Source organism: Delphinus delphis, chromosome 14, assembly GCF_949987515.2.
Source record: "Delphinus delphis chromosome 14, mDelDel1.2, whole genome shotgun sequence".
Lineage (NCBI taxonomy): Eukaryota > Metazoa > Chordata > Mammalia > Artiodactyla > Delphinidae > Delphinus > Delphinus delphis.
The window spans coordinates 77,058,126-77,082,879 of NC_082696.1; the positions used below are offsets into that span (position 1 = coordinate 77,058,126).

The 24,754-nt window shown below is 41.7% G+C and overlaps 1 protein-coding gene across 3 annotated transcripts in view; it reads left to right on the forward strand.

The window, feature by feature from the left end:
* Positions 1–24,754, forward strand: part of FILIP1 (filamin A interacting protein 1) — a 216,171-nt gene that overhangs the window by 91,321 nt on the left and 100,096 nt on the right. For 2 of the 3 annotated variants that reach the window (XM_060030338.1, XM_060030336.1), the window contains exon 3: positions 19,974–20,255. In XM_060030338.1, coding sequence (XP_059886321.1) covers positions 19,980–20,255 — 276 coding nt within the window. In that variant the 5' untranslated portion in view covers positions 19,974–19,979. Of the gene's footprint in view, positions 1–16,466; positions 16,548–19,973; positions 20,256–24,754 lie in introns of those variants that run through there. The other variant, XM_060030337.1, reaches the window with a different exon arrangement.

The following is a 24,754-nucleotide window of genomic DNA, read 5'->3' on the forward strand; positions in this document are numbered from 1 at the left end:
TGTATTTCAGCGTTAGGAGGGACTTAACTGTGCACTAGTTCAGATATGTGGCCCCTCTAACTCAGAGCTTTATTTTGCACAGGGACCCTGTCTTAGTATAACACAGTCTGGGTGGCTAACAAACAACAGGGATTTATTTCTCACAGTTCTGGAGGCTGGAAGACCGGGTGACAGCAGGGTCGTTTTCTGGTGAGGGCCCTCTTCCGGGTTGTAGACGGCTCACTTCTCCCTGCTGACTTCTCTCCATGGTGGGAGAGGCTAAGGGGCTCTGTGGGGTCTCTTGTAAGAGCACTTATCCCATTCAGGAGAGTTCCATCTTCATGACCTACGCACCTCCCAAAGACCCCACCTTCTAACACTGTCACATTAGCATTAAGATTTCAACATGAGTTTGGGGGGAACACAAACATTCAAACCATGGCAGGTCCTCAATGACCTTTCAGGAAGAGTATGGCAGTTGCTCTCTAGGACATTATACTCAACGGCTAGTGCGGTGCATAAATATTTCCTAACTTCTTTTTAGCATCCTATTTTCCACTTTTCCATCATTTATTTATCTAAATCTTTTTCAAATCTGAGATGCTTGAGAAATCCCAAAGGGTGAATATATCCCACTTGTTCTACAGTGTTAAGAATAGCTTACTTTCCATTGTCCCTATGTCTGCCCTCCTGCATACTTTAAGGAGTTCTACTATGTTTGCACATGCAGCTATTTTTCTGTATTTTAAGAGACAGAGAACAACAGTTTTGCACATTCTGGTCATAACTATATTAGCTTACTATTCCTTTAACCTTTTCTCAAGAGCTTTTAATTGTCCTTCTCTCAACAAGCTGGGGAATTGCTGTGATATAGGACCACTGGGTTAACATTCTGAGGGTGAGAATTCAGAGATCTGGAGAATTTCATTAGAGGGTATTTGGAGAGAATGTAATATTAGCCTATCAAGTTGATCAGCAGCCTGTTTGTAACCCTCATCTCCGGCAGAGCTTTCCTATTGGGGAGTCATTCAAAATTCATGTAGTTTCTGAACCTTTCAGTCACTTTTTGGCTTTCCTGTTTTCTCTGTAATATTTGGGAAATCCTGCAACTTCTTCACCTTCTGAATGAAGAGCCCATGAGTAGAAGCATCATTCTAGAGGGTCTGTATGATTTCTGAGGACTTTTTGAGAGATCAGTCTACATTTTTTGCTTCCTTCAATTTATTTCAGCCAGAATGGGGCCACCTTTTCCAGGAGATCAAGTAGAATATGCTGGTGTCCATTGCACTTTCTCATACCCTGCCTTTTCCCCCCTTAGCTTAATTCAATTACATAAAGATGTATTGCTCATAAATTCTGTGTAAGCCCTGTGCTAATTGCTTCAGGGGTTTTGTAAGTGAATTAGATAGCTTTTGCCCTCAAGCAGGTTATGATCTTGTGGGATCATAAGAAAAGGTTAAGTACACCAAAGCTGTAATATACAGACAAAAATAAGTATAATTTTTGTTTCTATTTTTATTTATTTCTGTTTCTGTTTTTATTGCTTACTTGGGTTAAATTTATCTAAAGCTTTCTAATCAAAGCCCTGTGGAATAAAGGAGAGGAAGAAGAGAAGAGCAAAGTCCTTGGGCTGAATGTATTCATCATGTGCTGAGAATAGTGTTGCTCCAAAGTGTGAAGTCCAGAAGTTGGGTTTATCCCATAGCTCAGTGAATGACAAAAAGTCCTAAGACTATATCTTTTGTAGCTTTACTCTCTACAAATAACCTATGATGAAGCAGTAGCCCTCTTTGATTAAGATTTTCAACCCAAAATGATCTACTGGAAGGCATACAACTTAGCACAGCTGGAAGAAGCATATTCTTGAGTTCATGACAGTAAAACTGGTTGTCTTTGGACTGTCACTGTGCCACAGTCATAGAATGTAATAGAGGTAATGTAGGAATTGTTACAATGCAACTTGGCTAAGACAGCCACATCATACATAGGGCCTCGTTTCTAAAATCTATCCTTTCAATAAATTAATTCATGAAACCTCATAGCTTACCCCTACGAAAAGGAGAACAGTTTGTGATCTCCTGCCTTAGATGGAAAAACTGAGGCACAAAGCAAGCAGTTAATTTCTCTGAAATATCCTGTGAGCTGTTGATTTCTTTGGAATGTCCAGTTAACCTCTTAACCAACGTTGCTGATGACTAATTCTTGGTTCTTGACCACAGCTCTTCCCTGGCTCAAATATATTCTCAGCAAATCATGAAGCTCATGACCAATGAGCACTGCTCTGCTCAACCCACCACATGCAGTAGAAGCCTTCGAGGTCACTGTTTGTTTGTACATATCTTTGACATCATCTTTTGGATTGTGCTTGAGGCAGTGTTACCTCATGGTGAGTATCTCCGTAGAGATCCCTCACTGTGTCAACACCTCAGGAGCTGTTACCGGAACATTACAGACCCAAGCTCTCCCATGAGGCATCTCTGGCCAAGAGGATTGCTGAAATGAGGAGTGTGAGGAAGATGGGAAAGCCAGTATCCTTATGAACTAAGCTGTATTCCCAATAAAAGAAAACAAGAACAAAACATTGACTTCGTTCAAAACCCAGCCTGTTTTCTTCACAAAGGCCATTTGTTTTAAGTTTGTCCATACAAACTTACGTATTTTCTCCCTGGCTTATTGTCACATACTTCAAGAAGACAAATTCTTCGTCTGATTTTTCCCTCCTTCTACCTGCTTCTCTGTCTGCTTTGCAACACTGCTGTCCTTGGACTGAGGCTTGGCTGGTCAGAACGTGTTTATCTTTGTCAGGCAGACAGAGGGTCCAATGAAGGCAGCAGCAAGTGATGCTAGGTTTGTCTGATAACCGGCTGTCTTCTTACTCACTTCTTACTTCTGCCTTTGTAATATCTTGCCCAGGAATGCAGGGAAATTTCTCCAATCTGATTCTGTCTTCATGGGAAAGCGAGAGCCGGGGAGTGAGGCTGTGGCCGTCACTTGGCCCTTCCTCAGTCCTGTGCTGGAGCCAAGTGGCACCGGCTGTGTTCAGTGACATCAGTGTTGGTGATCATCATGAACTTGGCCACGATGGGGGAATTTACACCACAGAACTCTGCAAATGCTACCTACTAATCAAGGATTTATTTTCTTTCTCTAAAGAGCTGGCTTACCAGCACACCACTGCCCTCTGTCCTTAACCTAGCTATACCTGAAGGATTTCTGCCAGTGTCCCGTACAACTTCACCAAACCTCCGACATACTGTGGACACAAGATGGCAAGTCAAAAAGAGTTAGGAAGAGGTGATTTCTCCACCTGTGCCATCATTAAAAGATACTTTGGGGACAGGGCTTTACCTGACCTGTAATCTCCATGAGCAGCCCTTTAAAGCGCCACCAAACAAGTATCGATATCAGAAGCCACAAAAGTGTGCTTTCTAAGCAAATGCTGCTTTAAGATAACCTATAATCCCTTGTTCCCACTTCCAACCAGGTTTGTCTCACTAGGTCTCCTGTCCCCTCAGGAGCCACCCTTGCTCCCAACTTTGGTGCATCCACAGTTACAGTTGGAGGCCTTTTGTGCAGTGACTTCTGTGACTCTGGGGGCTTCAGTGACCGTAAGGACTTCAAGACCATCAGGGATTCTGGCCCCACCAATGCCTTCAGTGTGTGCGAAGTTTGGTTGCTGTTTGAGCACTGGGGTTCAATCCTGGTCCTGCAATCGCTTCTTTGTTGCCCTTGATAACTGCACAGCAGCTTCAGTGATGACAGCAGAGGCCACTGGCAGCAAGAGCAAGAGAGAAGGAAGTGTCAGAAGGTCTCCTGGTAGCCGTCAGGACAGCGCTGACGAGCTCGGTTCCTTACCCCCTCCGCTTGGGGACTTCTAGAAATAGCTGAGTGAGGGTCTTTGAGGAGAGTCTGGACGTCCCCAGTCATGCGTGACAGCAGCGTTTGAGAGGCCATAGTTTTACCTCCAGGTTACTGTATTCCACGGGACCTGATTTTAAGTTCTTAGTTTGTGAAATGGCAGCGGCTCAGAAAGGTGGAATCTGAATTCAGTGAGACATGATTTAACTATTGGTTAAGCCCCTAACAATCACCTATCCACTCATTCATATTCCAAGATGAAAAAAGCAAAGAAATCTCCAATAAATCAATATTCTCCTCTGAAGAAAAGTGAACAAAGAAAGTTGCTGGAGCCTGTGAATTGCCGGTGCACCTATGATATAATTTTGTGCTTTGAAAAAAATCAGCTGCTAGAATACAAAGTACCTTTTTCATTTTTTAAAAGATCACATTAAAGATCCCTCCCTTTGAGCCATTGTGGATGAAACCAGTATGCCTTGCATAGGGAAGGTACTCAAGAACATTTTTGTGGAATTGGCTTTGAGATAGAAATATTGACTCATTCTTATCATAATAAATTTTTAAAAACTGACCTGGAAATAACTGATTCAGCCAATAAGCTAGCATAGGCAAAAGGTCTTCCTAGTTTCTACAGCTCTCTCTGTGACTTACCTAGTCAACTGGAACAACTTTACTAGACTGTGAGGTCCATGATGGCACAGACCCCCTACAGTTCTTTTCTTTACCTAGGACTGACGCCATGAAATCACATTATGAGTATGTATTGAATGAAAGTAAGAAAGTGGATCCTGAAAATAATTTCACTGATGACAGTAACATGAATTCTATCTTTAAATTTAGTTTTAAATGGTACATTTTAAAGTGACAAAGAAAGGTTAATTCTAAAATTTCCTTTTCAGTGATGCATTCATATGTAGGGTGTGGCATATTTATAAATACACAAGTGACAAAACTAGTTCATGAAAACAGTGGGACTGTTTCGGTAAAATCTAAACGGCCTGCCCAATATAGGTTATGATTGGTTTATAATCTAAATGAAATCTATAGAGAAATAGAAAACCTCTAAGTCTGTGTTCTTGGTGAGGACTCTGGTTTAAGCAAAATCCAGCTATCTGTAATCCTTAGGAAACTATTTTCACACAGTTCACCTATGTCACTATCTTTTGCATGAAGTATTGTGAGAGTTTTTTGAAAGGTATTTTTCTTATGTTCGGAGGTTTTGACTTTTTTCTGTTTTCTGTTCTTCTGCTGCTCCTGCTATTAGTTCTTGGGCACATTTCCTTCGAGCAGAGCTGTGGGGAGGACAGAGTAACATTTAGACCTACTCAGTTGGCCCTGGAGTGCAGTCATGTAGGCTTTTCTCTCCCGGGGACAGCTGGCTGGGCCTGTGCGGGGGAAAACCCTTGGTTCACAAGCTACGTCACCTCCCCACTCTGGTTTGTCAGCTGCCTGGCAAATCTTTGTCCTTGGCCACAAGTGTCATTAGATGAGAGAATATGGGTGACTGCAAGTAAACACATCACCACTCCTAGACAAGCAGTTATCAATCTGTGTTCTGTGGATGGTGAGTCATGTTAGTGTACAAAGAACAGAGGAGAACAGAAAACAAGGGGAAGGAGGGTACAGGACACCCTCCACCCTCCCTGGTTACAAATTTGGAAAGTACTCACTTTGGGCATTTTTGTTGGCTTGAATGGCAGCTGATGAAAATGAAACGTCAACAAAATAAGAAGGTTGTATTGAATTACTGGGAAAGTATTTTTTCTCATGGCTGCTTGAGAAACAGACATTACTATTTATGTACATCTTAATTTTCAGACATTAAAATTATAGGAACAGAGCCAAAATTAAAAATAACCTGTGTTTTGTACTTTCTTGATAGAACATTCCTTGACCTTCCTCTGCCCTCGCTCCCACTATTTAGTTACCATGGTGACCACCAAGGTTCACTTTTTTTTTTTTTCTGATGGGAAAAAATAACAGTGCCATATGAGGGACAGACTGAAGGCTGAACATGCCAACACAGACTGTAGTCTCATTATCAGACACAACTTGCCTGAGTTAATCCATTATGTTTTGTTACACACATAATTAGTATTTTGCTGCATTTGTTCTCCATTTTGAAGTTCTCTTAAGTCCACATCAGGCCACTGAACAGCTATGTAGTTTTTTTTTTTTTTTCGGTACATGGGCCTCTCACTGCTGTGGCCTCTCCCATTGCGGAGCACAGGCTCCGGACGCGCAGGCTCAGCGGCCATGGCTCACGGGCCCAGCTGCTCCGCGGCATGTGGGATGCTCCCGGAACGGGGCACGAACCCGCGTCCCCTGCATCGGCAGGCGGACTCTCAACCACTGCGCCACCAGGGAAGCCCGGCTATGTATTTTTGTTTATACTCTTTCCTCTCCCTGGAAAGAGTTTACTCATTCCCTGGGCCCAGCTGAAGTACCACAACCTGAGAAATGGTTGGTCCTCAGAGCTTCTCCCTCTGTCCTAATCTACAGCCATTTGTCTTTGCATGTTTCCAATTTCTTTAAGAACTCAGGAGTTATTCGGGATCAGGTCCAGTTAATCCTCAGATCCAAGACTACTATTAAAGCATCTCCCAAGCTTCCTTTTATTTTTTAAATCTGTTTAAATGTCTGTTTTGTACACCAGTTATCACAGGAGAAGTCATTGGGGTATGAGCTTCTTATATTTATTGATAATGTTTGTTATTATTTATTTAGTTAGTTTTTTTTCTATTTGGGGATATAATTTATAATAAGCCTAATACATTAGGAGATTAGCATAACACTTATAATTTACCGGTAAATATACAAATGTTGGGATGAGTGATTACATTTTTAAATAATGGATTGAACTGTTAAAAAACTTATAGACCACTATTTTGGACTATGAAATTCTTGAGGGAAGGAATATGTTTGTGTGTGTGTGTGTGTGTGTGTGTGTGTGTGTGTGTGTATCCTGGCACCCAACATGGTTCTTGTGTGCTTGTTATTTTGTATAGTGGTGCACAAAAAACTCTGTGGGATGAACTATAACCCAGAGTTCTGAAGTTGAGAAAGCCAGGGAGTTAATAGTACGAGATCAGCATGGTATTTCCTTGTCTTAGTTTCTTCTTAAACAATTGCAGAACATCCTCTCCACTCAGGTTAATTTAAGAGGTGGTCCCCAGGGGCTGTCTGTCAGGCCCTCCACTGTCCTGTCCCTCAGCTGGCTTGACGATCTATTGATGCCTCTACCACCTCTGCTGGTTCCAACAGTGACCCTGCAGAAGTTCCCAGATCCTCCCCCTGCCTTCTGCATGGCCAGTTCTCCAAGCAAGGCCCCAGCTCCTTACAGAGCCTCTCCTGGTACACATCTCTGTTTCCATGTGTGCCCTTATTGTAGCCCCCATCAGCCTCGGCTTTGGCCGTGTGTCTGTGGAGGCATGATGGGAGCGTATTCCCGCCATGCACAACATTCTCTCTCCCTTGGCAAAGTGACACTGTCCTCGGTCAAGCTTGTGACAGACTGCAGCTTCTTCCTTTTGGACAATTCCTTTCCAGATGGTTTCTTTGACTACCCTGCCCACCAGTCTGCTTCTTGCCTCTAGTTCCTCCCTGCGCATTTCTGCCTGCCATCCAGGCTTGTCCAGACTGGACCCAAACGCAAATGGGTTCAGAAGACAGGTGGCTGGAAACAGATGAAGCTGGCAGAGTATTTGCATATAAACCCACAGAAGTAGTCATTACTAGATTTTTTTTTTCTTGAAACCTGAAGCTTTCTCGATGTAGCTTTTGCTTTCTCAGGTAAAGAGAAGACTTTCTCTACTAGAAGAAAGAGTACAGATAAATCTATGGCAACTGACTTTTGGGTCTCAGTGTTCAAGAGGTAATGGAGAATAGTAAGGACACGTGTGAACTAGTGAGCAAATTCTCCATCTAAGTGGGTCGGCCACCACTCAACTCCAGCTAAACGTAGCTACGTGGGAAGATGGGCCCCGTAGTGCCAGACCTTCTGCTTTTTTTCAGTGAAATCTGAAAATCTAGATTATTTGTGAGTCTTCTGATAAAAACTGTCTTGTTAAACACACACACCCATATCTGCAAAGAGGTTTTGGCCTCTTTGTAGCCTATAAGTTTAAACACTCAAACAGGGCCTCTGCTGGAGGATGAATGATAATCAGTCATGTAAATAGTTACAATTAACATTTTCTCCAGCCAAGTCAACCATTTCTAGTTTAGTTAGGGGAAAAGCAGAGAGTTTCTAGCTGAAATAGATAGATATCCTGAGGCCTCTTTGCAGCTGTCCGGACCTATCCCAACCCTAGAGTGTTGTTTCTCCGTGTGTGGTCCTGGGACCAGCAGCAGTAGCATCACCTGGGAACTTGTTAGAAATGCAAACTCTCAGGCCCCATCCTAGACCCACAGAATTAGAAACTCTGGACATGGGGACCAGCAATGTGTGTGTTAACATACTCTCCAGGTGATTCTGAAGTGTGAGATCCACTGCCCTAGGCTTGCAGAGGGAGCTGCTCTGCCTGCAGTGTGTTCCCGGGGCCCTGACGGTTGCTGTAACCCTGGGCTTCCTGGTCCCACACCATCAGCACCAGGTTTTAGGAGCCAAGATCTGTGTGCTGTGTGAACTCTGGGTCCAGCTTGGCTCTCCAAAGAAGGTATGTGACACCGAAGAGGACGCTGGCACATGGTAGTAGAGAAAAGGGGATCTGGGAATTGCATGTGTCGAGAGAGAAGAGAAGAATAAAATCTGTTCCTGGAGTGTTTCTTACCCTCCCCCCGCCATGACTTCTTTCACATAGGAGAATCGCCCAGTGGTATGATTTAAAGAAAATCTGCCCTCACCCTACCTTCAATCGAACCTCTTTAAAATGACTACTTCCCTTTTCATTTCAATCTAGGTTTAAGACTGAGGAATACAGAGTAAGGGTAGTGATGCTATGATGTGACTTAAATCTAACCAGGTGATTTCTTAACCCCATCCTTAGAACCCAGAAGACTTAGAGTTTAGTAGATGGGTCAGGTTCGGGTTTGGGGAACACCTCGTGCAAGTCTGGGCTGGGAAGGCCCACCATGGAGCAGAATGAGATCACCGGGATCTCATTTTTATAATTTCAATGAAAGGCATAGTGAGGAACCCAGATGGGAAAACAAGAGAGGTGCCTAGAGAGGGAGGTGAGGGGGGGCAGAGAAAGTCCACCCAGTGGTGGCCTCGGGGCAGAGCTCCCTGTGTCACCCCCTCTCTGCATCAGCCTCCTCTCCCAGGTGCCGTGCAGTCACTTCACTTTTGGAAGGGCCCCAGCTCTGGCTTCCTCCGGCCCCGTGTGTGAGTCTCATTCCTTGCTTTTCTTTTTCAAAGCCAGGGTGAGAGCAATAGTGATGTGATTTAAAGGAAGACTCTTTTACCTATATTGCCTGAAAGTCCTGTAGTACCTTAAGGTTTACAAAGCTGTAACCAGTGTTATATTTCACAGTTAAGACGCCCCAGAAAACTCAAGGACGTAATTCTAATACTTTCTTTATGACTGAACTCAGCTTTCGTTACTCTTTGGTTACCTCTCCCATTCTCCGTGCCTCCAATCCCCACCTGAAGCAGAGACCTTAACCTGGCTATTTCCTGGTAAATTCAATTTTATCTGGTGGTTTTTGTTTTTTTGTTTTGTGGGTTTTTTTGGTTAAATTCAATATGCGTAGCTCAATCCTAGAACAAATCAGAATTCCATTTTGGTCTTTCCTTTCCCTCCTGCTGAGCTCTCCTCCCCTGTATTTGGTACCACGCAGACACTGTGTGTCCTCTGGGGGGTTGTGAGGGCGTGGTGTAGTCTTCTAGCTTGCACACCTGGTTCAGAGGGAGTGCCCTGAGGCTGTCGGGACTGGCCACATAATTTAGGGGCCCAGTGCATAATGGGAACTTGGGGGACTCTAGTTTAAAAAAATTAAGAATTCTGAGACAGCAATAGCAGAACATTAAACTGAGTGCAGGGCTGGTGCAACTGCACAGGTCACACTCCTACGAAGCGGGTTACCTGTATTCTCCCAGCCTGGCTCCTGGTGAAAGTAGTGGCCGAGGCTCATTCTGGGCTGTTCAGTGTCTCTCCACGACTCTCAGATGCTGCAGATTCCCTGAGAGTAGCTGCGCCTCCCGTCTCATCCCGTTTGGGTGGTCTGCTGTGAAGCCCTCTGCCCTGTGACTCTGCCATGAGCACGCCGACCGTCCTTCTCAGCTCCCTTCCACCCTTGCGGGCCCGCGGCCACTTCTCTATCTCCTCCACATACTTAGTGGGCATGTCTCCATCACCCACGTTGTACAGACACATGCTGCTAAGTCTCTACTCTCTGTCTGCATATCCCGGGCATGACTAGTGCCAGGGGTTATCCTACTCTCAAATTTTAGCCTGTCAAGCTCTCCACTTTAGATTCCTCAGACTTTGTGAAGGAAAGGAAAGAGCCAGGCAAAGCTGTCCTTCCTCAACTTACCTGCAAGAGAAGAGGATGGGTAGGCAGATGGCACAGTTACTGCATTCTTTTTTTCCCTAATTTTTTTCTTCTCTCTTATTTTCAGGCATTTTCCTGATTACTGTACACTGGGGGAGGGGGTGGGGAGTGACAGAAACCAGTTCCCTTTCTCCCAGTTTAAATGCATCCATCAATCATATTTGTCACGCAGTCTAATTCAGGGCTGGCAAACTAAAGACTAGGGGTCAAACCTGACCACACCCACCCATTTATGAATTGTCTGTGGCTGCTTTCATGTTGCAATAGCAGAGTTGAGTAAATGGAACAGTGACCACACAGCCTGCAAAGCCCAAAATATTTAACGTTTACCCCTTTACAGAAGAAGTTTGCTAACCTCTGTGCTAGATGAACACAGCTGAAAGCAAAGTGTCTTTGTCACTGGTGGTACCTACGTGGAGGTGCTGAATGTTGTTTGATGACCCTGGTGGTTAATCTGCCTCAGATTAATGCTTCCTGCCTTACCACTGCTAGTAGATACTTTCACACACATACGGAGAGTAGAACAGGCGTTATAATTTCACATACACATGGTGGGTGGAACAGACATTATTATCCTCGGTTTAAAGATGAAAAAAGTACAGGTTGGAGAGCTTAAGGAACTTGTCCAGGATTACAGAATAAGTAAGTGTGGGATTAACGGTGGAGATGTGGATCTCTTGATTCCTTGGGGTTAGTGGCAAACATCTCTGGGAGGATTCAGCGTGTTAGAAAAACAAATGCTGAGGCTGTTGATACGTGAGGTCTTGGGACACCTTTAGGTCTACCGTGGAGTTGGGTGGTACGCTGAGGTGGGGTGGTTGGAGGGTGGAGAAGAGAGGGGGTTAGGGGCCATTACGTGTTTGAAAACATTATTCCAAATGGTGGTAACTCATTTTCTTACATACTTCCTGCCCACAAAATGAGCCTGAAACTTCTGCACTGGGATAGCATGGCATTTTAGATAGAGTCAATTCCTAATGCACCTTAATTAGCTAATCACAAAGTTCTCCTCTTGACTGTTCTTTCCAGCCTTCACACTCAAATAGCAACTAGGTTTATGAAGTTTGGTTAATGGCCATAGAATTCACAGCCTCTTCACACAGCATCAAAGTGAAGAGAGTCTTTAAACATCAAACACCTTTGACAATCATATGGCTTCAGTAGCATTCATAGAATGTGTTCCAATAGGAATAATTTTTACTTTTCTCCTGGCTTGGTTTATAAAGTAGCTGTGTTTGTTTTCAGTTTAGGCTCCCTATACTCTGATCTATCCCGAGACAAGGGATGCTCAGAAAAGACCAAAGTCAGGAGGAGTTCAAAACAGACACAACCCATGACTTCCTACATTGCAGCTGATTTTAGGTTGCTGTTCATTGCAGCACTATTTACAGTAGCCAGACCACGGAAGCAACCTAAGTGGCCATTGACAGATGAATGGATAAAGAAGATGTGGCACATATATACAATGGAATATTACTCAGCCATAAAAAGAAACAAAACTGAACTATTTGTAGGTGGATGGACCTAGAGTCTGTCATACAGACTGAAGTAAGTCAGAAAGAGAAAAATAAATACCGTATGCTAACACATATATATGGAATCTTAAAAAAAAAAAAAAAGGTTCTGATGAACCTAGGGGCAGGACAGGAATAAAGATGCAAACATAGAGAATGGACTTGAGGACGCAGGGAGGGGGAAGGTAAGCTGGGACAAAGTGGCAGAGTGGCATGGACATATATACACTACCAAACGTAAAATAGATAGCTAGTGGGAAGCAGCTGCATAGCACAGGGAGATCAGCTCGGTGCTTTGTGACCACCTAGAGGGGTGGGATAGGGAGGGTGGGAGGGAGATGCAAGAGGGAGGGGATATGGGGATGTATGTATACATATAGCTGATTCATTTTGTTATACAGCAGAAACTAACACACCATTGTAAAGCAATTATACACCAATAAAGATGTTAAAAAAAAAAGAAGTGGTTGAGAAATTAAAAATAAAAGGCATTTAAAGGACACCTGCATACAGTTGACATAAGTGTAGGCAATTAGAACGCATGAAGTCATCGTCAGCACACGGATGGGGTGATCTGTGCAGTATTCCGTCTTTTCCCTTGTCAGCATGAAGCTGTGATATCACCCCAACCACTGCATGTCTTTCTCCGCGGGGAGGCTAACCCATCTTGTTAACATCCAGCCATTGTGATTTGCCTCGCATTTCTTGAAAACTGCAATTCAATTATTTGAGAATCTTTTCTGCAGAAAGACAAACATTTTTTTCTAACAGGAAATTTTGCACAGTTGGCTTACTAGAATAATCAGCTACTGTGCAAACTAGAATTTTTCTTAATTTGCCTAATTAAAAGAATCAGTTCATCCATATCCAGTCGTATAGCAATTATTGTATTTCTTGAGTCTTAGTGACTTTTTTAATTCAAAGACTCAGAAGTCAAAACACTGCAAAGGGCAAAGTTACTCTTCAGCTCCTTGAGAACCTCAAGCACTGAGAAGTAAAAAGACAGTGTCGGGGGACACTGTCGGGGGAAGAGAAGGTGGTCTTAGAAGAACAAGATGTTACACAAGTAGAAATTAGAGGGAAAAAATCTGCTGCAATAGTGGGATTCTATGTTAACTCTTGTGGCTTGAGACTATTTACTGAATGCTATACCCTGTGAGTAAACTTATTTCAGCCCCAGGAAAGGATGGCTGCGAGTTCATTTGTGTTGCTGTGGTCCTGATATAGAGGTAAAAACTGCCATTCAGCTTCCTCCTTGCACCTGGAGAATCCAAACAAGCCTGTGTTCTGGTTCAGCCTTTCGCAGGTACTGGCCGCGCTATTTTGGGCAAAGGTCTAAATCTCTCTAAGCCTCGCTTTCCTTATCTTTTTAAAACAAGTAATTATAGCACCTGCTTTATGCATTGCTATTAGGATTTCATGAGATGATACTATCTATGTCAGATACTTAACCCAATGCTCAGAGCATAAGCTCCTCAGTAAAGGTCAGCTACTATTATTGTGAATAGAAGTATAATAATATTTAAGAATAATTCGTCACATATAGACTGCTGAGAGAAAGCCTAAGATACTTTTCTCTGTAGCTATAGATAAGGCTCTTTTGTGAGTGAAAGGAAATGACTGATTCTTGTCAATTGTGGGGCTGGGCCTTTTCAGAAGTGATGAAATACAGGAAGGAATTCTAGTTCTGGCTAACCAGGAGTCTGGTAATTTTCCAGAGATGTTTTCTTTGTCAGATAAAACAAAAAGAGAGGCCACCCTATTTTATATTCAAAGTTTTAAAACCCTCCAATTGTACATTCATTCAGACTCAATATACAATTAAAAAATTTTTTTTCTTATTTCATGGCAGTTCCCTGATCTATTCTCTTGTTATTTATTTATTTTTTTTTTCTGGAAACCTTTTCCAGGTCTGCTGTTATCTTCCTTGAAAAATATTAAGCAGAACTCCATAAAATATTTCACCATGGTTTTAGGCCAGAGTAGAATAATATTTTTCTATTTTGCCATAGTTGTAATATTTTCCTTAAACTTTTGGTTACAACATCACTGCAGTGACTCCAACAGAATCCCCTTTCTTGAATTCTAACATTTTGTGAAATCATTTAGAAGAATTTTCAGTTGTTCTGGGTAGATTTGTCCTAGTAGAATGAAAAGGTTTCACATAAACAAAAACCTTAGTTATTTTGAGGATTTTATGAGTGTAGATAATGAGAAGTGAAAAATCATTTAACATGGCTTGCTGCATAAATAGGATTGTGAAAATGAAAGAAAATTGTAAAGAAAATTTAAGGGCTAACCTAGGAACATTTATTAACAGTGTGTGCTGTTAGAATGAACGATAATCTCCTGAGAAATGTTTGAACATTTCATGAGTTGGGATATTTATAACTAGACTTAACCAAGTGAATAAGATAAGCAGAGGGAATAATCTGGCACTGATAGGGAATATACTAGTTGATTTGATGCGTCTTTTGCATCTTAAAATTCACATAACATGTTTTCTTTTGCCTCTGGTTTTGGGTGCTGTGGGTATTGTCATTTATGTATGAAAGAAAGAATCAGGACAGTTCCACGCTCATGCTCTGGAAGCCCCACTTGCAGCGGGCTCTTTGCCAGGCCACACTGGAAAAAGTAGGCTTCCTGTAATTTTGTGCTTTCCTTTTTGCTACGCCATATAGTTATAATTCTATAAAGTAATTAAAAATGGAAATTATATAAAGAAAATTATTGTGGTATCTCAACCTGTGCATTGGGTAGGTTCTTGAAAAAGAATATAAATAAAATAAAACCAGGAACAAACAGGAGGTGGATGGATACTTGAGAAGCATAGGAAAGATGCCAAAACCTAATTTATGCAGAAAAGAAGTTTTTGTTGGTGGTAGGGATGGAGAGTATTGTGACCAACATTGAATCATAACATGGAAAGACAAATCTGAAAGGAGGCAAGAGCAAGGGTGAGACTGCTACGTTAAATTCAAGGTCAAGATTTGCAGGAGCTAATGAAGATGGCAGCTGGAACGGGTGTTTAATTGCTGAGGACTTTTTTCTTTGTCCTTTTTACTTGTTCAAAGGCTAGAAATACTTGTTAGTTCAGTATAAATTACTCAAAATTGTTATAAATATTTTCTGATTCCTAGGATGTTGTTCATCTGACAGTACACTGTTTACTGCCCAACATATGGGGAGGAAAAGGAGGAAGAGAGATGACCATAAACCTAAAAGAGGGAGGTTTGGAATAAAATTTGGTCTTTCTTTTCTTCACACTGTAGTCAGAAAATTCCATGCAAAGTGTTGCTGACAAATTACTATGCAAGGAAAAGTAAATGTATTTCATGAACTATGTTAGGATGATTTATTTATTAAATAGAAGAATCTGTGCCCCAAATAACATTGATTCAAAAAAAAAAACCAAAACAGTTCTAAATCTGATGTGAATCTTCAATTTCTTTACACCATTTTCTTGAGGAGCACTTTCTTCAAAGGATATGCATTGGAACGAAGCAAAAGCATTCTTGGCTTCATTCAGAAAGTTTGTTATTTACATGTCCCAACCTTCTTTGGCTGGTTTAATAATGAAATTGATATAAGAGAAAATAGGAGAAAAACAAATTTAATTTTATACATACAGGAGTCCCATGAAAATATGAGACCTGAATGGTAGCCAGGTAATTGAAGCTTATATAAAACCTTGAGCTAAGGAAAGGGGTATGGGTCTGGGGATACAAGGGGGAGGAAGGCCGTTCACAGGAAGGCAGAGGAAATGTTTGAAAAACAAATGTTGTCCTATTACAGATTACGTTTCTTAGGTAAAACGTATCTCTCTTCCTGGTATAGGCCCTCTTTCCAATGTAAATTTAGGCAGTTGATGGGGAGGAAAAGAGCTTTACCTAAGTCTGCTGGGTTTTGATTGCCTTTAGTTCAAAACAATCCACATGCTAAAGTGGCATATTTGTGGTCATGTATTCTGCCCCCACCCCCAACTAACTATTAAGAAGCCTACAGGGGCTTCCCTGGTGGCGCAGTGGTTGAGAGTCCGCGTGCCGATGCAGGGGACACGGGTTCGTGCCCCGGTCCGGGAAGATCCCACATGCGGCGGAACGGCTGGGCCCGTGAGCCATGGCCGCTGAGCCTGCGCGTCCGGAGCCTGTGCTCCGCAACAGGAGAGGCCACAGCAGTGAACGGCCCGCGTACCGCAAAAAAAAAAAAAGCCTGCAAAGTGCCAGATGCCTTTCTGTTATCTGCCTGCTACTCCTGTGAGCACAATGGACAGAATTTGGCCAACTCTGACTAAATGTTTATTTACTATTGTTCAACTCTGGGACTTTTAACACATTAAGTCTGTAATGGTCCCTGTTCAGACTACATCCTGTTTTCATAACCTGTATCCTTAATAATTAGCCCTGTTGCTTCTCAGAAAGATTTTTAAATGACTCATCATTTTACAAGGTCTGCAGCAGGTTAATTATTTTGGGAAGAGTAGTTTTGCTTAGCAACCTAATTTCAGTTGCTGTGTGAGTTTTGCAAGAGTGCCTATGGAAGAAGACAGATGAATGAATTTCTCCAACTCTGTAGTATGAAGTGAAAAAACATGAATTTAGAAAACATTTGTAAAACTGTCTGGGTCATCTGCTTTCCAAGGTGGCCCCTTCACTTCCAATTTGCATGTGTTTAAGAACTTAGAAAAAAGCCATATAGAGAGTAAGTATTTAGGGTCACACCTGGGTTCAAATCCTAGCTCTTCTATTCCCTAGGAGTAACTGTGTGATCCAGAAAAAGAGATTTAATCTCTTTAAACTTCAGTGGCCTCATCTGTAAAACTGAGAATAATAGCACCCACTAGGGTTGATGTGAATATTAATTTAATTGAGATGTTGTATATAAAATGCTTAGCACACTGTGTAGCACTTAAGAAACAGTGAGAGCTGTTAGAATACAGAAGAGTATGAATGTCACTAAATGTGATACATGAAAGTCTGTTCCTGTCTGGACTCTTTCTCCTACTAAGTAGAATAAAGTGGTTTAAAGTGGATATTATTGAGGGCAGGCTTGGTTACACTATTGAGAAATTATGTTTTTCTCCTTCTTACATGTTGTCCAATTCCTTTCTAAAACATTTCTTGACTAGTTTGCTATCTCTGAGTACTCTTGCAATCCTGAGATAGAACAGGTGCTGATGGCTGACTTTGTTGTGGAGGTAAAGATAGGTAAATGCCACTTTCTGTGTGTTTGCAAATATACTTAAGTGCATGTAATATATAGATAGATATGCATTTGTCCTATTTTACAAATATCCTAATGCTATAGATCCTATAAAAGATACAGGAAATCCAGGGAAAAAAGACACAAGCGCATGTTAGAGTCAAACACAAATGTTGCGTATGATTAACTTTCAGACATTACCATCTTACTTCCCGTGCCTTGGGAAATATTGCCTGGAACTCCCATTAACGCATGATCTAAATTGAAGTTGTTAAATCAATATTTGATGTACCATTCCAAAGAGCCTTAAGATCTAACAGAGAAAATTATGTCAGATCAAAGAAATTCACATGTGGCATGGAGTCATAGGGAGTCACAATTCAATTTGGGAAGCCCATGTGTCTTAGTTATGATGTGTAACAGGTCAAGAGTTAAATTTGAAACTGTGGGAGGAGGAAAAATAATTTTCCCTTTACCCTTCTAAGATTCTTGGCTGATATAACCCTGTAATAAAAATACAGATTAGTAGGAGAAAACAAACAGAAGTTTAAGAACATGTATACCACCGGTATACATGGAAGAGACCCAGGAAAACCACGTAACTCTCTGAAATGGCCCAAGCCATCACCTTAAATACCAGCTTCAGCTAAAGACAAAAGAAAGATGTCGGGAGCTGGGGAGCCACTTATGAGAGGTTATGAGGAAACCACAGTAAACAAGGAAAGCAGCGTAAATGCAGATTTAAGTCATTGCCTTCTGCATCGATAAGAGTTTCTAGAGATTTTAGAGTCATCCTTCTCTTCCTGGTACAGCAAGGGAGACACCCTTACAGAGATTTCCCTTATAAATGTAAATATGTCTTTAAAAAGGGTAATTTCTACCCAGGTTTCAGAGCTTCACATGTGTCTGCTGTTTCTTAAAAATAATGAGTTTAAAGTAATCAATATGCCAAAGAGGCATATTCAGGGTGGTGTATTGTGCTGACATTCAAAACCTTCTATTCGTCTCGTCCTTTTTTTTTGGCTTGGGATTTAAGTCAGCCCATTCTGCCACAAACAAGCTGTGAAAAATACAGTAGGTCTGCTCTAAAGTGCTCTGGTTTCCATTACAAAGAAACATTTATTCTTTGTTCACCAGCAAAGCACAAAAATGCTCTAAAATTTCAGGAACTAATCACTGAGTAAACCAGAAAACACGGCGCTAGTATTAAGGACCACATTTTCAGTTTATAGTGTTCAAAATTAGGGTGCTATAGAAAGTTCACACACACACAAAAGGGTGCATCTGGTTGTAAGCGTTCAGTTCAAAAAAGGAGCATGAATGTAGATTTCAAGATTTGTTAGAAGAATTGAGTGTTCACTATCTAAAAGGAAACATCACACTGTATTTATTTTTCTATTATAAACCTAGTGTTTTGAAAAGCTTTCCTTGGTTTCTTAACTATGGTTGGGTTCATAAAGGAAATTTACTTTCAGAAAACAAGTCTCTGTATTTTCTCTGGAATGAGTAATGAAAATCTTGCTGCTTAGCTGTTCAAGGGAAAGACTATTTATACTGTGAGTTTTAAATAAGCCCATGCACTAAGCTACTCTATTTAAGGGTTTAGGCGAATTTTGTGGTACTGCCCCCAGGATATTAGAGCTATCTTCCCGGAACTTGGAGGCTTAGCCTTTGAGCTCAGTGTATTTGTTTGTATCATACCTGTTAGTCAAGTTCTTTTGCTCAGAGATTGACACAGACTCTGCAAAGCGTTCAAAATGGAATGACTCAAACGTGCTCCCCATGGGACAGATTAACTGCTGTTTTTGTCTTTTTTTCTTTACTTTACCTCAAAATATTTTTTAAAATTTTGATTTTGAAATTGATCTGTTTTCTCCCAATTCTTTGTACTCTTGTTCTTATTACTGTAAATGACTGACATTAAAAAACAAAACACCTGCTTTTGAAAAAGAGGCTATGGAAAAATAGAATTCCATATCACTAAAAACTACCCCCCCTTCCCTTGGCTTTTCCCGTTTTCTCTCTCCACTTCAAGCCCCGCCAACCCTCACTCTATGTGGATTTTTCTGCACATTGTGACTTCCAACTTGTTCCTGGCAGGGTTTGAGGTTTGCATTTTCTGATAGACAATTTAGAATCATTTAAAAAAAATAACTTTTTTATTTTACAAAAGCTTTAGATTCACAGAATTATTGCAAAGATAATACTGGGGGTTCCCATACACCCCACCCCCAGTTTCCTCTGTAATTAACACCTTAGTGTGGTACATTTGCTATAATTAATAAACCAATACTGCCGCATTATTATTGACTAAAGTCCATGTTTTATTCATAGTTCCTCAATTTTTCCCTAATGTCTTTTTTCTGTTTCAGGATCCCATCCAGGATGCCACATTATGTTTAGTTCTCATGTGTTCTTAGCCTTCTCTTGGCTGTGACAGTTATTCAAATTTTCCTTGTTCTGATGACCTTGATAGTTTTAAAAATTACTGGTCAGGCATTCTGTAGAGTGTCTCTCAGTTGGGATCAGCTTGATGTTTTTCTCATTGTTAGAGTTGGGTCACGTTTTGGAGAAGGAAGATGGCAAAGGTAAAGTGCCATTCTTATCACATTCTATCAAAGATACTTGACAGAATCAGCAGTGCTATCAGCGTGACTTGGCCTTGCTGATGTTCACCTTGATTACTTGGCTTGAGATGTTTGTGAGGTTAGAATCACATTTCCATCTTTTCCTGAAGATGGTCAAAGTATTTTCCTGTAGTTTTTAACGACACGCTCATTAAAGCTGTAAGGAAGCTAACTTGGGACTGATCTTTTTGTTCTTCTTTCTTGGTGATGTTGTAAAGCTGCTATTAGTTTCTGAGTAGTTAGACAAAAATAATTTCAGTGGTGGTAAAAACGTCTTATCTTTTTTCACGTGTTTTAGGTGGGAATGAGATCCCGAAACCAGGGTGGTGAAAGTTCATCCAACGGGCATGTCTCCTGCCCCAAGTCCTCCATCATCAGCAATGCTGATGATAAAAGTCTCTCGGAAGATACAAAAAAGAAGAACAAATCAAATAGAAAGGAGGAAGATGTCATGGCCTCAGGAACTGTCAAACGACACCTAAAACCATCTGGAGAAAGTGAACGAAAGAATAAGAAATCCTTGGAGTTATCCAAAGAAGACCTCATCCAGCTACTGAGTATAATGGAAGGGGAGCTGCAGGTAGAGTCCAGTTTTTTCAATTGTTGTGTCTCTAGTCTGAAGGTATAAAATAAGAGATTATGAACCTGTCTACCTCACTGGATTGTGAACTTCATGGGGAAAAGGACTGTCTTCCTTATTCATTCCTGCATCCCTAGTGCCTGGCACAAGCTTGCACTGAATACGTTTTTTGTTGAATGAACGAATAAATGAATAGATGCTGATTCTAACATCAAGCTTCTCTAGAAGCAGAAAATTTTTTCATGACATAATTTTGATAATAATTTAACACCTAGTAGTAGGTAATCAATGAGAACATCTAATTTAGCCCTTGACTGTGGTTGCAAACTGTGAAAAGGTCATGATTATTAGAAGGCAGAGTTAAGATCAATTGCTACTTTTGGTTTTTTCCAGAAGGTAGAGTAAAAGAGAGATAAAGAGGTAGAGGGAGAGACAGAGAGACAGAGAGAAAGAGAAGGAAACTTTGTTTAAACCAGTCTTACTCTTTTCTCTCTTCTTTGTGACTTTCAGCTTTAATTTTCTACAAGGTCGTAGGAGTTGAGATGCACTTAAATCAGCAGAGCATTGTATTGTGAAAACTTGATACTTTCACAAAGCATTTTCAAGTCTATTATCTCATTTGATCTCAATAATAATGTGGGTATCATTATCTATAATTTATAATGAGGAGACAGGCCCAGAAGGGTTAATGGGTTGTCCAGATCTCATCTTAGGCCCCCTGATTCTTGGTCCAGGGCACTTTCCACTATCCATCCCCACCAACCTTCTGTGGCTACCAGGTCCCCCACTAAGAGAATGTTTTTTTGTTTTTTTGGGGTTTTTTGGCGGTACATGGGCCTCTCACTGCTGTGGCCTCTCCCATCGTGGAGCACAGGCTCTGGACATGCAGGCCCAGCGGCCATGGCCCACGGGCACAGCCGCTCCGCGTCATGTGGGATCCTCCTGGACTGGGGGCACGAACCCATGTCCCCTGCATCGGCAGGCGGACTCACAACCACTGCGCCACCAGGGAAGCCCTAAGAGAATGTTTTTAAGGATCCAAGAGGGAGCTGGGATTCTTCTGAGTTTCTGAGCCTTGGACAGTTATATTTCTCCAAGTGGGGAAACAATAACTTTTTTTTTTTTTTGAGGAGAGGATGATTTAAGAGTGAGGTTGCTGTTTTCCTTTTTGTTTTTGTTAGGTTCTTAACTTGCATAAGCCTCTAGGGGAATACCAAAAATTGAATGAGATGAAGCCTTTTTTTGGTGCTGTTAGCATCAGACATATTACTTGCAACCTACCCTAAACTAGGGGGATCTGATCTGTTCCTGTTCTAATCTGTGAGTGCCTACAGATAAGGAAACCCCTGGGGTAAAGAGAAATAGAAAACATGCAAAACTCAAATTAAAAACAAACAAGTGCGATTGAGCTTACCATTTATAGACTGAGAAAAATCACCTTTGCATTTCACAGCAGAAGATGAAAATTTCCAGAGCGCCACCATTACTAAAAATAGCTTCACCACTGCCAGAAATGTGGTTATTGTTCTATTAACATTTATTGTTTAAGGAGGCAGAGTATATTAGTCCAATTTTTTAAGCTGCTCCCAGCCTACAGCTATTGACCTGAGTGGAAGGTACAACAGTGACCTAAGAAATCTTCACAAAGCACTTGTCATCAGCTTATTTCCTCCAGGCATGGTGGCTTGTGTGAAGCCTGTGGCTCTTCTAGACTCTAATTTCTGTAGAAGGATGTCATATCATGGTAGATTGTGGACCGTATTTAAGATTCACGTGGCTTTTATGTTCATGGTGTTTCCAGATATGGTTCCAGAGCCTAGGCATGCAAACTACAAGCCCATACACCCGGGACATTAAAGAAATTAAGTAGAAGGCGCCAAAGAAATGCATTTTGCTCTCCCTTAATCTTTGTGAATACAGGATACCTTACCTTCCAAAATTGTATTCCTGAGCAGCAATACATAAGGAAAGAGTGTAAGATATTTGTAGGGGAGGCAGTGGAGAAATGAAGGACCTGATATTATAAGGAATTTCATGGTGAGTTCATTTGCAAAGCAAATACTCCATCCCCCCATATATTTATATGCACACCATACATATGTAAGTGTCTGTACTTGTAAATGCAGATTTTGCAATACTAGATTTGTTAAAAACGAGACCGTTCCTATATTTAGAGGCATATTTATATTTCCCATATTTACATTTCATCGTCACAGGAGGGGGGGTGTGTGTTGTAGCTAAGAGTGGGAGGGAGTCGGCATTAGCAAATGTGAGTGGGCTGGTGAAAATGTGACAGCTATGGGCCAGGTTTGCCACGATAAGAGACAAGCAAAAAAAAAGTCTATCTAAAGATCTAGCACTGAGAAGAGAGACAGAGAGTTTAGGTGCCCTCGGCTCAGGCCTATATGCTCTTCAGCATGACATTTATGAGCAATTAGTGAGTTGTCTCCCGGACCTCAAAGGCCACGTATCACCTCCCTTTATGGAGCAGCTGTGTTATGACTCAAATACCCTTCCTCTGCATGTGCTGTTCCGAGGTTCTATAAAGTATCAGGGCTGACAAGCAGCTTTGAGGTGTCTATCCACCTCCTTTATATTTCAAGTGTGAAACTGACACTCAGACAAGTTATGTGACTTGCCCAAGGTCGCACAGCAATTTAGTTAACATTTGCTCCAGATCCAGATTCTGTGTCTCTCAGTTCAGTTTCCCTTCCTTTCTAACACTTCCACTCGGGGGATGTGCAGGGGTGGGCTCTAGGACCTTTATATTTATTCTTCGTCTTCAGGATTTCTTTGAAGTAGACTCACTCTGAACTCCAGGGCCAAAGCCATTTTGTGAAATGATGAGAATTTTTTTTTTTTTTTTGCGGTACGCGGGCCTCTCACTGTTGTGGCCTCTCCCGTTGCGGAGCACAGGCTCCGGATGCGCAGGCTCAGCGGCCATGGCTCACGGGCCCAGCTGCTCCGCAGCATGTGGGATCCTCCTGGACCGGGGCACAAACCCGCGTCCCCTGCATCGGCAGGCGCACTCTCAACCGCTGCGCCACCAGGGAAGCCTGAGAATTTTTTAGGTAAGAGAAAGTGAGGAAGGTTTCTTTCACATCAAGGAAGTGGACCATGACCTGAGCCTTGCATTTTGGTGTGATCTGGATCTTGAGAAAACTGGGGAGGCGGGGAGGAGTGTCACATGGCCACGGGCTGGGCACCACGCAACCCTGGGGCTTCATATTCACTGTTCTATGAGGGTCAGCCTTGTGGGGGACTGGAACCACGGGTCAAAATCAGGAGGGTGACACACAGAGAAAAAGGCTTATAATATTGGGGAGATGAGACCGAGATCACGTCTGCCTGTAGGAGATGTACCCTGGAAGTGACTTGGGGGGAAACTAGGAGATGGAGTTTCACTCAGGCTCTTCATGCCAGTTTTCTTTTTCTTAGGCTTCTTTTTGATCTCACTCATTCTCCATAGCCAGTGTTTTGGACATTATAGACAATTCTCTGTGTTTTCTGGTACCAGTACTCTGCCGTCTTTGGAATCTGTTGTGTGATCTATGGGAATTTGTTGAACCAACATTGTAGACAGAATGACCTTTGACATTTATTGTTAGCATTGGCTTTTTGCAAAATTTGCAAATTGGCTGGTTTTTTGTTTGTTTTGTCTTGTTTTGTTTTTGCCAGTGAGGTGTCCAGTGAACTCTTGAAGTTCACCTTCACGACATGCATTAGAAATGGAGTTGCTCCTCCCAGGGATTTTTGCATTTTAGGGAGTCTTGTCTGGAACTGGTTATGTCATGCCCTTGGTCTTGGAGCGTGACATCTTCCAGACTTTTCAAGCCACACCTTAGCAGATGCAAGCTCGTCATTTCAGCACAATTACTGGCCGGCATTGCCTGCATAGAAGCAGCTGGGATGGTTTCCATGATTACACTTCTGTCCTTGACTGCTTCCAGTAACAAGTACTTTCTAATAAATTGGAACATTTTTACTCTCTGGGTGAAAAACTGCTTACATATTTCTTAGACTAAACTGAAAATAATGAAATAGTACACCCAGACCATCACTTGGGCATCATGATTAATTTCCCCTTGTATTTGTCCAAAAATAGTGCTTTCAAGAAGCCAGTCAATTTGGCTGAAGTAAAAACGACAAAAGTTCAAAGGAAATGGTACTTACATCAAAAAGCCATAACACAGAATACTTGGCAGAAGGATATTCTTGTAGAATAATTCAAAAGCAGGATACTAATTGATTCTTTTTCTTGATGAAAAAAATATCTAGCTCTTTTATATAGTAAATTCCCTTGATATAGCCACTCAAATACGTATTAGAAAAACCAACCTCAAATTGACTTTCATCATGTTTTCCTTTGTCCTTATAGTTAGTTCTCTTCTACCTGTGCGTAAGGAGGCTCAGAGAAAACAAGATAGTAACTCTACGGTGCACTACCATTCCACTGGGCTTTGGTGTTCGCCAGGCTGAGTCAGAGGCAGAGTCACTAC